Below are 14,835 nucleotides of genomic sequence, written 5' to 3'. Positions count from 1 at the left end.
TGATAGAGACCTATCCACACAGACTCAAGGCTGTAATTGCTGCCAAAGGTGCATCTACTCAATACTGACTTGAAAGGGGTGAGTAATTATGCAATGAATTATTTTGTGTTTAATAAATGTAATAAATTTAGACCAATTTGTAGAAATTTGTTTTTACTTTGACACAAAAGAGTCTTTATGTTGATCAGTGTCAAAAAAAGGTCAAATTAAATCCAGTGTGGTTCAATGATCAAAAACAATAAAAGATGAAAACTTCCAAGGGAAATGAATTCTTTATACAGGCACTATAATTGACAGACGCTGACCAGACCTTATCTATGGCACATCAAGGTCATTGACAGACAGCAAAAACTCAAAAGCTGACAACAACAAGAGCAATATACAGTAGCATGCAAAAGTTTGGGCACCCCTGGTCAAAATTTCTGTTACTGTGAATAGCTAAGCAAGTAAAAGAGGACCTGATTTCTAAAAGGCTTAAAGTTAAAGATGACACATTTCTTTAATATTTTAAGCAAGATTTCTTTTTTATTTCTTTTTACAGTTTCAATATAACAAAAAAGGAAAAGGGCCCAAAGCAAAAGCTTGGGCACCCTGCATTGTCAGTACTTAGTAACACCCTCTTTGGCAAGTATCACAGCTTGTAAAGGCTTTCTGTAGCCAGCTAAGAGTCTTTCAATACTTGTTTGGGGGATTTTCGCCCATTCTTCCTTGCAAAAAGCTTCTAGTTCTTTGAAATTCTTGGGCCATCTTGCAAGCACTGCTCTTTTGAGGTCTATCCACAGATTTTCTATGATGTTTAGGTCGGGGGACTGTGAGAGCCGTGGCAAAACCTTCAGCTTGTGCCTCTTGAGTTAGTCCATTGTGGATTTTGAGGTGTGTTTAGGATCATTATCCTGTTATAGAAGCCGTCCTCTTTTTATCTTCAGCTTTTTTTTTGTACAGATGGTGTGATGTTTGCTTCCAGCATTTGCTGGTATTTAATTGAATTCATTCTTCCCTCTACCAGTGAAATGTTCCCCGTGCCACTGGCTGCAACACAAGCCCAAAGCATGATCGATCCACCCCCGTGCTTAACAGTTGGAGAGGTGTTCTTTTCATGAAATTCTGGACCCTTTTTTCTCCAAACATACCTTTGCTCATTGCGGCCAAGAAGTTATGTTTTAATTTCATCAGTCCACAGGACTTGTTTCCAAAATGCATCAGGCTTGTATAGATATTCCTTTGCAAACTTCTGATGCTGAATTTTGTGGTGAGGACACAGGAAAGGTTTTCTTCTGATGAAGATCATATTTGTGCTGGGGTCACTGCACAGTAAAACAGTGCACCACCACTCCAGAGTCTGCTAAGTCTTCCTGAAGGTCTTTTGCAGTCAAACAGGGGTTTTGATTTGCCTTTCTAGCAATCCTATGAGCAGTTCTCTTGGAAAGTTTTCTTGGTCTTCCAGACCTCAACTTGACCTCCACCAATCCTGTTAACTACCATTTCTTAATTATGCTATGAACTGAGGAAACAGCTACTTGAAAACGCTTTGCTCTCTTCCTAAAGCCTTCTCCTGCTTTGTGGGCATCATTTATTTTAATTTCCAGAGTGCTAGGTAGCTGCTTAGAGGAGCCCATGGCTGCTGATTGTTGGGACAAGGTTTGAGGAGTCAAGGTATTTATAAAGCTTTGAAATTTGCATCACCTGGCCTTTCCTAACGATGCCTGTGAACAAGCCATAGCCCTAACAAGCTAATTAAGGTCTGAGACCTTTGTCAAAGTTATCTGAGAGCTCAAATCTGTTGGGATGCCCAAACTTTTGCATGGTGCTCCTTTCCTTCCCCCCCCCCCCCCACTCTAAAATTGTACTCCAATAATACACTAATCTTGCTTAAAATGTTGAAAAGAATGTTTCATCTTTAACCTTGATTTTTGGAGATCAGTTCATCTTCTACTCACTTAACTATTTAGTTCTCATAATTGCTTTTTCTGTTCGATATGTCTGGAGTGTATTATATTGTAACTTATTAATAAGTTGTCTTTGTTTTTCTTCTGTCATATTTCTTTGAGATTCTTTTTCTAATTTTGTAATCTCTTTTTCCAATTGATCTATCTCTATCATATATTCCTTCTTAATTTTAGAAGTATAACTTATCTGACCTCTCAAATATGCCTTCATTGCTTCCCACAATATAAATTTATCATCAACTGAATGTGAATTTGTATCTAAAAAGAACTGAATCTGCTTTTTCATGAAATCACAAAAATCTTGACGTTTTAGGAATATTGAATTAAATCTCCATCTATAAATTGATTCCTCTTTATCTATCATTGTCATTATCAACGGAGAATGATCTGACAATATTCTTGCTTTATATTCCATATTTTTCACTCTATCTTGAATATTCGTTGATATTAGGAAAAAATCTATCCTTGAATATGTTTTATGTCTATTTGAATAAAATGAATAATCTCTTTCTTTTAGATTAATTCTTCTCCATATATCAATCAAATTTAAGTCTTTCATTAATGATAGAGTTAATTTTACTACTTTTGATTTTGTGACAACCTTTGTTGATCTATCTAAAACTGGATCTAGACAAAAGTTAAAATCTCCCCCTATTAATATTTTGTCATGTGCATTAGCGAAATTCAAAAAGACCTCTTGTATAAATTTTACATCATTTTCATTTGGTGCATAAATATTCATAAGAGTCCATAGTTCTGAAAAAATTTGACAATGTATAATTACATATCTCCCCGCCGAATCAATTAATATGTTTTGTATTTTAATTGGTAAATTTTTATTAACCAAAATTGCATCTCCTCTCGCCTTTGAATTAAATGAAGCTGCAATAACATTTCCAACCCAGTCTCTTTTTAATTTCTGATGTTCTATGTCTGTTAAATGTGTTTCTTGTAAAAAAAGCTATATCTGTTTTCATTTTTTTAATGTATGTTAAAATTCTTTTTCTTTTTACCGGTCCATTAAGCCCATTAACATTAAAACTTTAAAAATTCAGTAAATTAGTCATTATTTTTAATTATGTTACTCCAATCTATAATAATACCTAATCTTTCAACTTTCGTGGTATCTTGGGAAATCTTTTTAAAATTCTCCATGTTGCTATGTGTGTCCCCACCGATCATCCAGGCAGAAAGATAGAAGAAAAATAGAGTATAAAGAAAAAAACAAAATACCCCCTACTAATGTTGTGAAAAAAAGAACACAACATTACCCCCCTCTGTTGTATGGGTCATGGCGATCGCCATGATTACACACGTGAATCCCGCAGTAACCGATCCAAAGCTCCCCAGCCCCCCCGCAACATAAAAAAGTATATATATATATAAGAAGAAAAAAATATTATTCTTAATTAGTATTTCTGAAATTTTGCTTTTCTCCCCTGTATCATCCTTAAATGTCCATCACTTCCATTCACTGTCTCTATCTTCATCTTTAATCCATTACGCTTGGAAGTCTCTATGTGTAATTAGCGAATAAATGGAAGTTTTTGTGCGAACTCCTCCGCTTCTTGATAATCGGTAAAAAATCTTCTTTTTCCCTCCTCCAAAAAAATTATCAGTGTTGCTGGGTGACGCATTATAAATTTATAACCCTTTTCCCATAAGACTTTTTTCGCTGGTTTAAATTCCTTCTTTCTCTTCAAAAGGTTATAACTTATATCAGGATAAAAAAGAACTGCCTTCCCTGCTATCATCAATGGCCCGTTTCCCTTTTTGGCACATTGGGCAGCCGCCTTCAGGATCTTTTCTTTATCTTGGTATCTAAAGCATTTTATCAAAATTGATCGTGGATTTTGATCAGCTTGAGGTCTTGACCTTAAGGCTCTATGAGCCCTTTCAATCTCAGAGTTTCTCCTTCCATTTCCAATTTTTCAGGGATCCATTTTTGAAAAAATTTATTGGATCTTCTCCTTCTATATCTTCTTTGAGTCCAACAATCTTAATATTGTTTCATCTACTAAAATTTTCAAGCTTATCAATTTTTTCCATAAATTGTTTTCTTTCTGATGTCCAGGCAGTAATATCATCTTCCATTTTATTCATTCTTTCAACCATGTCTTCCGTTGTAGTTTCCAAATCTATAATTCTCTTCTCCATTTTTTCCTGTCTTTTTGTCATTTTATCAAACATAATCTCCATATTTGTCATTTTTCTTTTGATTACTTTTAATGTGCCTACCGTAGATTCCGGACTACAGAGCGCACCTGATTTTAAGCCGCTGGCTCTAATTTTAGAAATAAAATCATTTTTTTAATTGTAAAGGCCGCATCGGATTTTAGGCCGCACCGGATTTTCGGCCGCAGGTGTCCCACGTTGTAATATGAGATATTTACACAGAAAGATATTACACGTGAGGATTTTTTTAACTTTTAATTAAATCCATATGGTAACAAAAACAAATACATATTGCAAATGCTTTTTTTCGAACCGTGCCCGTACGCGGCTACTTTTAAATATACGTTGCGTATACTTCTTTACTGAACAACATTCCAATATCTCCTAACGACTGGTAAAAAAATATATATATTGCAGCCTACCAGGAAAAGTTATTGATACCTTTAACTTAAAAGCAGAGTTCGCTCAGATCCAAAGCCGCTCGCGTAATGCGCTCCCTCCCTCCATCCCGTTTCATCGCAAACCGGCATTTTCCCACAAGACACCGCGAAACCGGGTGTGACGTCATAGCATCCCGCGATGTAGTACAGAAAACAAATATAGTTTAAACTAAGTAGGCAGCACAATGCTTCGAGTGTTTTCCATGTTGATGAGGGTGAGTACAAATGACTGATTTACAATAATTTAATTGTGAAAGTGCGCTTGATTTATCGTACAATTTCATTGGACCTCTGTGAACTACTCATCAATTTTATTGGTCTACTGTTACGAGGCAAAATGTTTACGAGGCGGCATGAAAAAAATCATGCATTAGCCGCTTCGGATTATTGGCCGCAAAGTTCAAAGCTGTTCAAAATGTGGGAAAAAAGTAGCGGCTTAAAATCCGGAATCTACGGTAATTTACGCATTATTTGCATCAAAGTCTTTTCTATATTTCCAGAAAAACTTTTACCTCTATCTTCATCTGATTTTTCCAGAGAATCTGACTCTCCCTCAGATTCACTTTCACTTTCGGTTTCATTCGTAACTCTGGTTGCTCTCGTTTGCGCATGCTCCTTCCTTCACGTTTGCACAGTTCTCGTTGGTCTTTTTCTTTAGAAATGGTCGATGTTGCCGCAGTTTCCTGTTCTGTATCGCCGGAGGTGAAATGTACCTGAGCCCGCGGTTCTTTGGCAGAAGTGGGCCTTGATTCTGTTCCAACTTGCGTTGTCTTCACGGTAGTAGTTTTCTTCATCTTCTGTTTGTGAGGCATAACTTGAAACAATCCGGAGTAGTTTATAAGTAACTTTTAGAAAGTATTGACTAACTTTTCTTCACTTAAACATTAATTTATTGATTTTTTACGGGAGAGCTGGGTTCCAGCGTCTCGATCCTACGTCATCATGTGACGTCCCCCCTTCAGGAAGGTTTCTTGACACAACATGTAGATAAGCCTACAAGAGGAGAGGCTGTACTTAATCTGGTATTGTGAAATGAACCTGGTCAGGTGTCAGGTCTCTCAGTGGGAGAGCACTTTGGAGATAGTGATCACAATTCTATCTCCTTTACCATAGCATTGGAGAGGGATAGGAACAGACAAGTTCGGGAAATGTTTAATTGGAGTGAGAGGAAATATGAGGCTATCAGGCAGGGACTTGGAAGCATAAATTGGAAACATGTTTTCAGGGAAACATATGGAAGAAATGTGGCAGATGTTCAGGGGATATTGCTTGGGGTTCTGAGTAGGTACGTTTCAATGCGACATGGAAAGGTTGGTTGGGTACAAGATCCGTTGTGTACAAAGGCTGTTGTAATCTAGTCAAGAAGGACAAAAGAGCTTATGAAATGTTCAAAAAAAAAGTAATGATAGGAATCTAGAAGATTATAAGGCAAACAGGAAGGAGCTTAAGAATGAAATCAGGAGAGCCAGAAGGGGCCATGAGAAGGCATTGGCGGACAGGATTAAGGAAAACCCCAAGGCATTCTACAAGTATGTGAAGAGCAAGAGAATAAGACGTGAGAGAATAGGACCAATCAAGTGTGGCAGTGGAAAAGTGTGTATGGAACCGGAGGAAATAGCGGAGGTACTTTATGAATACTTTGCTTCAGTATTCACTGTGGAAAAGGATCTTTGCGATTATAGGGATGACTTGCAGTGGACTGAAAAGCTTGAGAATGTACAAACTTGTAGATTTAAACTAGAATTGTTTGGAACTGAACTGAAGAGACTGGGGAAGAGGTAGTTAGCTCACAAACAGAGAAAGCTTGCAGACAGTACAAGAGGGAAGATAGGCAGGTGATAGAGAAGGGATGCACTCAGACCGAAGGCTTGAGATGTGTCGATTTTAACGCAAGGAGTGTTGTGAACAAAGCGGATGAGTTTAAAGCATGGATCAGTACTTGGAGATATGATGTGGTGGCCATTACAGAGACTTGGATGGCTCAGGGACAGGATTGGTTACTTCAAGTGCCAGGTCTTAGATGTTTCAGAAAGGAAAGGGAAGGAGGCAAAAGAGGTGAGGGCATGGCACTGTTGATCAGAGATAATGTTACAGCTGCAGAAAAGGTGGATGCCATGGAGGGATTGTTTATGGAATCTCTGTGGGTGGAGGGGAGGAACAGGAAGGGGTCAATAACTTTATGGGTGTTTTTTATAGGCCGCCTGATAGTAACAGGGATATCGAGGAGCAGATAGGGAAGCAGATAGAAACATAGAAAATAGGTGCAGGAGTAGGCCACTTGGCCCTTCGAGCCTGCACCGCCATTCAGTATGATCATGGCTGATCATCCAACTCAGAACCCTGTACCTGCTTTCTTTCCATACCTCCTGATCCCTTTAGCCACAAGGGCCATATCTAACTTCCTCGATCCCTTTAGCCACAAGGGTCATATCTAACTTCCTCAATCCCTTTAGCCACAAGGGCCATATCTAACTTCCTCAAGATCCTAGAAAGGTGTAATAACAGAGTTGTCGTGATGGGAGATCTTAATCTCCCTAGTGCAAGGGGTTTAGATGGGGTGGAGTTTGTTAGGTGTTTTCAGGAAGGTTTCTTGACACAGTATGTAGATAAGCCTACAAGAGGAGAGGCTGTACTTGATTTGGTATTGGGAAATGAACCTGGTCAGGTGTCAGATCTCTCAGTGGGAGAGCATTTTGGAGATAGTGAACCTAATTCTATCCCCTTTACAATAACATTGGAGAGAGATAGGAACAGACAAATTAGAAAAGCGTTTAATTGGAGTGAGAGGAATTATGAGGCTATCAGGCAGGAAATTGGAGGCTTAAATTGGAAACAGATGTTCTCAGGGAAAAGTACAGAAGAAATGTGGCAAATATTCAGGGAATATTTGTGTAGAACTCTGTATAGTTACATTCCAATGCGACAGGGAAGTTCTGGTAGGGTACAGGAACCATGGTGTACAAAGGCTGTAATAAATCTAGTCAAGAAGAAAAGAAAAGCTTACAAAAGGTTCAGAGAGCTAGGTAATGTTAGAGATCTAGAAGATTATAAGGCTACTAGGAAGGAGCCTAAGAAGGAAATTAGGAGAGCCAGAAGGGGCCATGAGAAGGCCTTGGCTGGCAGAATTAAAGAAAACCCCAAGGCATTCTACAGTATGTGAAGAGCAAGAGGATAAGACGAGAAAGAATAGAACCTATCAAGTGTGACAGTGGGAAGTGTGTATGGAACCGGAGGAAATAGCAGAGGTACTTAATGAATAATTTACTTCAGTTTTCACTGTGGAAAAGGATCTTAGTGATTGTAGTGATGACTTGCTGCAGACTGAAAAGCTTGAGAATGTAGATATTAAGAAAGAGGATGTGCTGGAGCTTTTGGAAAGCATCAAATTGGATAAGTCGTCGGGACCAGACAAAATGTACCCCAGGCTACTGTGGGAGGCGAGGGAGGAGATTGCTGAGCCTCTGGCAATGATCTTTGCATCATCAGTGGGGACGGGTGAGGTTCCCGAGGATTGGAGGGTTGTGGATGTTGTTCCTTTATTCAAGAAAGGGAGTAGAGATAGCCCAGGAAGTTATAGACCAGTAAATCTTACCTCAGTGGTTGGTAAGTTGATGGAGAGGATCTTGAGAGGCAAGATTTATGAACATTCCAAGAGGGATAATATGATTAGGAGTAGTCAGCATGGCTTTGTAAAGGGTAGGTCATGCCTTACAAGCCTGATTGAATTTTTTGAGGATGTGACTAAGCACATTGATGAAGGAAGAGCAGTAGATCTTCAAGATGGCGGCGCAACGCAGTTTGCAGCAGCCTCTCCGGAGTTGATATCAGTTCAGTTTCAGTTTATTGTCAACTGCATTGCAGTTGTGGTTTCTAAATGACAATAAACCGAAATTCAATCAATTCAGATGTAGTGTATATGGATTTCAGCAAGGCATTTGATAAGGTACCCCATGCAAGGCTTATTGAAACAGTAAGGAGGCATGGCCTTCTAAGGGGATATTGCTTTGTGGATCCAGAACCACAGAAGGCAAAGAGTGGTTGTAGACGGGTCATATTCTGCATGGAGGTCGGTCACCAGTGGAGTGCCTCAGGGTCTGTTTTGGGACCCTTACTTTTCGTGATTTTTATAAATGACCTGGATAAGGAAGTGGAGGGATGGGTTAGTAAATTTGCTGATGACACAAAGGTTGGGGGTGTTGTGGATAGTGTGGAGGGCTGTCAGAGGTTACAGCGGGATGCAAAACTGGGCTGAGAAGTGGCAGATGGAGTTCAACCCAAATAAGTGTGAAGTGGTTCATTTTGATAGGTCAAATATGATGGCAGAATATAGTATTGTATAGTGGTTGTAGACGGATCATATTCTGCATGGAAGTCGGTCACCAGTGGAGTGCCTCAGGGTCTGTTTTGGAACCCTTACTTTTCGTGATTTTTATAAATGACCTGGATAAAGAAGTGGAGGGATGGGTTAGTAAATTTGCTGATGACACAAAGGTTGGGGGTGTTGTGGATAGTGTGGAGGGCTGTCAGAGGTTACAGCGGGATGCAAAACTGGGCTGAGAAGTGGCAGATGGAGTTCAACCCAAATAAGTGTGAAGTGGTTCATTTTGATAGGTCAAATATGATGGCAGAATATAGTATTCATGATAAGACTCTGGCATTGTGGAGGATCAGCGGGATCTTGGGGTCCAAGTCCATAGGTCGCTCGAAGCAGCTGTGCAGGTTGACTCTGTGGTTAAGAAGTTGTATGGTGTATTGGCCTTCATCAATCGTGGAATTGAATTTTGGAGCCGAGAGGTAATGTTGCAGCTATGTAGTACCCTGGTCAGACCCCACTTGGAGTACTGTGCTCAGTTCTGGTCGCTTCACCATAGGAAGGATGTGGAAGCCATAGAAAGGGTGCAGAGGAGATTTACCAGAAAGTTGCCTGGATTGGGGAGCATGCCTTATGAGAATAGGTTATGTGAACTTGGCCTTTTCTCCTTGGAGCGAAGGAGGATGAGAGGTGACCTGATAGAGGTGTATAAGATGATGAGAGGCATTGATCATGTGGATGGTCAGAGGCTTTTTCCCAGGACTGAAATGGTTGCCGCAAGAGGACACAGGTAAGGTGGTGGGGAGTAGGTACAAAGGAGATGTCAGGGGTGAGTTTTTTACTCGGAGAGTGGTGAGTGCGTGGAATGGGTTTCCGGCGACAATGGTGGAGGCGGATACGATAGGGTCTTTTAAGAGACTTTTGGATAGGTACATGGAGCTTAGTAAAATGGAGGCCTACAGGTAAGCCTAGTAATTTCTAAGGTAGGGATGTGTTCAGCACAACTTTGTGGGCCGAAGAGCCTGAATTGTGCTGTAGTTTTTCTATGTTTCTATATTAAGGAAGAGTATGTGCTGGGGCTTTTGGAAAGCATCAAGTTCGATAAGTTACTGGGACATAAGAACATAAAAAATAGGAGTAGGCTATCTTGCCCGTCGTGCCTGTCCCGCCATTCAATAAGATCATGGCTGATCTGTCCATAAACTCAGCTCCATCTACCTGCATTTCCCCCATAACCCTTAATTCCCCTACTATGTAAAAATCTATCTAACTATATCTTAAATATATTTAGTGGACAAGTGTTAACTGCTTCCCTAGGCAGAAAATTCCACAGATTCACCACTCTCTAGGAAAAACAGTTTCTTCTTAAATCCATCCTAAATCTTCTTCCGTGAATCTTGAGGCAATGTCCCCTAGTTCTAGTCTCACCTACCAATGGAAACAACTTTCCTGCTTTTATATTATCTATCCCTTTCAAAATTTTGTATGTTTCTATAAGATCCCCTCTCATTCTTCTGAACTCCAGGGAGTATAGTCCCAGGCGACTCAATCTCTCCTCATAGGTTAACCCCTTCATTCCTGCAATCAACCTGGTGAACCTCCTCTGCACTGCCTCAAAAGCCAGTATATCCTTCCTCAAGTATGGAGACCAGAACTGCACACAGTACTTTAGGTGCGGCCTCACCAGTACCCTGTATAGTTGCAGCATGACCTCCGTGCTCTTGAACTCAAGCACTCCCAAGTTCCTCTGTACAACAGCATGCTGCAATCTTTCACACCATTTAAATACTAATCTGCTCTTTTATTCCTTCCAAAGTGGATGATCCTGCATTTACCAATGGTGTATTCCATATACCAGACCTTGGCCCACTCACTTAACCTATCTATATCCCTCTGCAGACTCTCCACATCCTCTGTACAATTGGCTTTTTCACTCAGTGTCACCAGCAAATTTTGCTACACTACACTCAGTCCCCTCTTCCAAATCATCAATGTAAATAGTAAACAGCTACAGGTCCAGCACCGACCCCTGCAGCACCCCACTCACCACTAACTGCCAACCAGAGAATTGTCCATTTATACTAACTCTGTGCCTTCTATTGGTTAACCAATCCATTATCCATGCCAATACACTTTGTCCGACTCCATGCATCCATAACTTACTTATAAGTCTCTTGTGCGGCACCTTATTGAACGCTTTCTGGAAATCCAAGTGTATGACATCCACCTGTTCCCCTCTATCCACTGCACTCATTATGTCCTCAAAAAACTCCAGTAAGTTTGTCAAATAGGACCTGCCCTTTCTGAATCCATGCTGCGTCTGTCTAATGGAACCACTCCTTTCTAAATGTTTCGCTATTTCTTCCTTTATGACAGCTTTAAGCATTTTCCCAACTACAGATGTTAAGCTAACTGGCCTATAGTTGCCCATCTTTTGTCTACATCATTTTTTAAAAAGTGGCGTGACATTTGCTGTCTTCCAATCTGCCAGGACCTGCCCAGAGTCCAGAGAGTTTTGATAAATGATTACCAACGCATCTATTATAACCACCATCAATTCCTTTAGCACTCTGGGATGCATCCCATCAGGACTAGGGGACATACCTACCTGCAGACCTTCTGGTTTGCTCATCAATATCTCTTTAGTGACAGTGACTTTATTGAGGTCCTCACCTTCGTCCATAACATCCTTCTTTGGTATATTGGACGTGTCCTCCACCGTGAAGACTGACACAAAATAGTCGTTCGATTACTCAGCCACTTCCTTATCACCCAATATGAATTTCCCCTTATCGTCTTCCAAGACTGGATGGGATGTACCCCAGGCTACTGTGAGAAGCGAGGAAGGAGATTGCTGAGCCTCTGGCAATGATCTTTGCATTATCAATGAGGGCAGGAGAGGTTCCAGAGGTTTGGAGGGTTGCAGATGTTATTCTCTTATTCAAGAAAGGGAGTAAGGATAGCCCAGGAAATTATCGGCCAGCATGTCTTACTTCAGTGGTTGGTAAGTTGATGGAGAAGATCCTGAGAGGCAGGATTTCTGAACATTTGGAGAGGCATAATGTGATTAGGAATAGTCAGTATGGCTTTGTCAAAGGCAGGTTGTGCCTTACAAGCCTGATTGAATTTTGTGAGGATGTGACTAAACACATTTGATGAAAGTAGAGCCGTAGATGTAGTGTATATGGATTTTAGCAAGGCATTTGACAAGGTACCCCATGCAAGGCTTATTGAGAAAGTAAGAGGACATTGCTTTGTGAATGCAAAACTGCCTTGCCCACAGAAGGCAAAGAGTGTTGTAGACAGGTCATATCTGTTGCCAGTCACACCCCTCCTGCAACCATGTTTCGCTGATAGCTACAACATCATATTTCCAGGTATCGATCCATGCTCTAAGCTCATCCACCTTTCTTACAATGCTCCTAGCATTAAAATAAATGCATTTAAGAAATTCTGCACCCCTTCCTCTGTTTATTTCTAACAGTACAAAGCACTTTACTGTCTTCTTTTTCTTCCTTCTCCCATACATATGTTCCTACACTCCTCGTTCCTCTCCCCCCTCGTATCTAGTTTAAATTCACTAGAGCCTCTCTAACAAACCTACCTGCAAGAATATTTGTCCCCCTCCAGTTCAGATGTAAACTGTCCCACCGGAACAGGTTCCACCTTCCCTGGAAAACTGCCCAATTATCTATAAATCTGAAGCCCTCCCTCCTGCACCATGTCTTCAGCCACGTGTTGATCTGCACTATCTTACTACTTCTAAACCCACCTGCATGTGGCACTGGTAGCAGTCCTAAGATTGCTATCCTGGAGGTCCTGTCCTTTAACTTGGCACCTAGCTCCCTAAACTCACCTTTCAAGACCTCCTCACTCTTCCTACCCACGTCATTGGTCCCTACATGGACCACGACATCCGGCTGCTCACCCTCCCTCTTGAGAATACTGAGAACTCGATCCGAGATGTCACGGACCCTGGCACCAGGGAGGTAACAAAACATCTGGGATTCTCGATCACTTCCACAGAACCTCCTATCTGTTCCCCTAACTATCGAATCCCTTATCAATACTGCTCTCCTCTTTCCCTCCTTCCCTTCTGAGCTGAGGGTCAAGTTTCGGTGCCAGAGATGCAACCACTGCAACTTGGATCTTTCCCTTCCCACTGCAAATTCCTCTGCAGGACAGATAAGATGTCTCAAACCCAGGCACCAGGCAGGCAACACAGTCTTCGGGACCTCTATCCTCGCGACAGAGAACTCCAGCACTGTCTTTTGGATCCCAGTACCCACTTCACTCACACCCTCTTGCCACTGACCACAGACTGAATTTGAGGCAACTAATCTAATGGGTGTGACTACCTTCTGAAACAGAGAATCCAGGTAACTCCCCCCAACCCCACCAACATGCTGCAGTGTTTGAAGCTCAGATTTCAGGTCATCAACTTTGAGCCTGAGTTCCAGGAGCAGCTAACACTTGCTGCAGATGTGGTCACCAAGAATCACAGTGGGGTCCACCACCTTCCACATCATGCAGCTACAGCACATCACCTGATCCTGCATCATCTCTTTATTTAATTAGCTGTAATTTAGTGACTTTTTATTCAACCACTTCAGAAGCCATACTTGCTACTTACCTGTGCCTCCTCACCAAAGCCTCAAGTTCCTACTCTTACATTGGTCCCCTCACTCAATGGCTGCTCTGCTTTGACCCCGCTTTATTTATACTTGCTCCTGCCAATGAATCACATATTGACTGGTCTGCCACTAATGCGCCAAGCCCTACGAAACGCTCCTTTTATAAATTTTTCTCCCCGACCTGTGCATATCTCAATCAATCTCTCTCCCACTCCCGCTCCCTCTCCCACTAATGTAATTGTGGGCTGAAGGGCCTGTTCTGTGCTGTTCATTTTAATTTGCAGAATTAGTATGGAGCTGGACTCATGTGATTGTAATTCCACCTGAATGTTGACTTTTGGTTCATTCCCTCAGGATCAGTTGACCTGTAGCAGTGAACTACAGGTCAAACTTGACAGATTTCGGGTACTTGAGGGGATGCTGACCAAGGTTTTCAACAGTGAGCAGGCAGCAGCATTTGGAGCTGAACTGAGGGAAGCTTCGTGGCAGCGAGAATTCTTCACTGATCTCCTGATAAAGAGAAGGGGGCAGATACAGGTAATAACACTATCCAAAACACAACAAGTGAGAAACCAATACACCTGTCTCCTCAGTGACTACAGCAGCTCGGTCACGCACATGAGCTACTGATGTTTACAGTACAGGCTCACAAGCTGCTGATGCTGGATCAGTAACAACACAGAAAATGCTGGAAGAGCTCAGAACAATCAAGGTTTCTGGTTGGAATCCAGAGAAAGGATCTCGACTGGAAATGTCAACTATGATTTTCCTCCATCAATGCTGAGCTCCTCCAGTTCTTTAATGTTGCTCAAAGAGGGTGTGGCCTGTCAGAGGACCAGACTTGGACTTTGTCCATTTCATCTACAGCAAAAATCTTTTGGCTCAAATGTTTTGGGAGCATGCAAGAAGCACAAAATTTATTTCTTGCCTTTTGATTCAGTGAGAAAGAGGTACTGCCCATGATCCCATCATCGCTGTGTGCTCTCTATATGTTGTATGTGTCCAGTCTCTGGAGGAGAATCTACATAAAAACCTTTTCCCAGCATCAGTGAACTGAAGATATGTTAGAAACATAGTAAAATAAAACCTGACTTGCACTAACAGGCAGCACAAACTATGTGTACCTTTTGGAGTTCCCATTCTGTTTCACAAGGATTTTGTGGATTGTAGGATCCATTGAGCCTGGCACTAATACTGATGCAGTAGAATTTGCCAGTGCTAGGACATCAGTAACCTGAGAATAGAAAAGGAGAAAGGCAGAGGGCAGTAAATTTGTAAAAAAAAAAAGTTTGAAAAATAGAGAGAAAAAGATCCCAGTGAGCCTCATG

At 41.3% G+C, this 14,835-nt stretch overlaps 1 protein-coding gene across 2 annotated transcripts in view; it reads left to right on the top strand.

The window, feature by feature from the left end:
• The window catches only part of syne3 (spectrin repeat containing, nuclear envelope family member 3), a 154,207-nt gene that overhangs the window by 86,975 nt on the left and 52,397 nt on the right, over positions 1-14,835 (top strand). For both annotated transcript variants that reach the window (XM_073039109.1, XM_073039111.1), the window contains one exon: positions 13,862-14,044. In XM_073039109.1, the coding sequence (XP_072895210.1) occupies positions 13,862-14,044 (183 nt within the window). The remainder of the gene's footprint in view (positions 1-13,861; positions 14,045-14,835) is intronic.

Source organism: Hemitrygon akajei, chromosome 3 (assembly GCF_048418815.1).
Source record: "Hemitrygon akajei chromosome 3, sHemAka1.3, whole genome shotgun sequence".
NCBI lineage: Eukaryota > Metazoa > Chordata > Chondrichthyes > Myliobatiformes > Dasyatidae > Hemitrygon > Hemitrygon akajei.
Note: the sequence above shows the minus strand (reverse complement) of the source record. Positions and strands in the feature narration are given on the sequence as shown.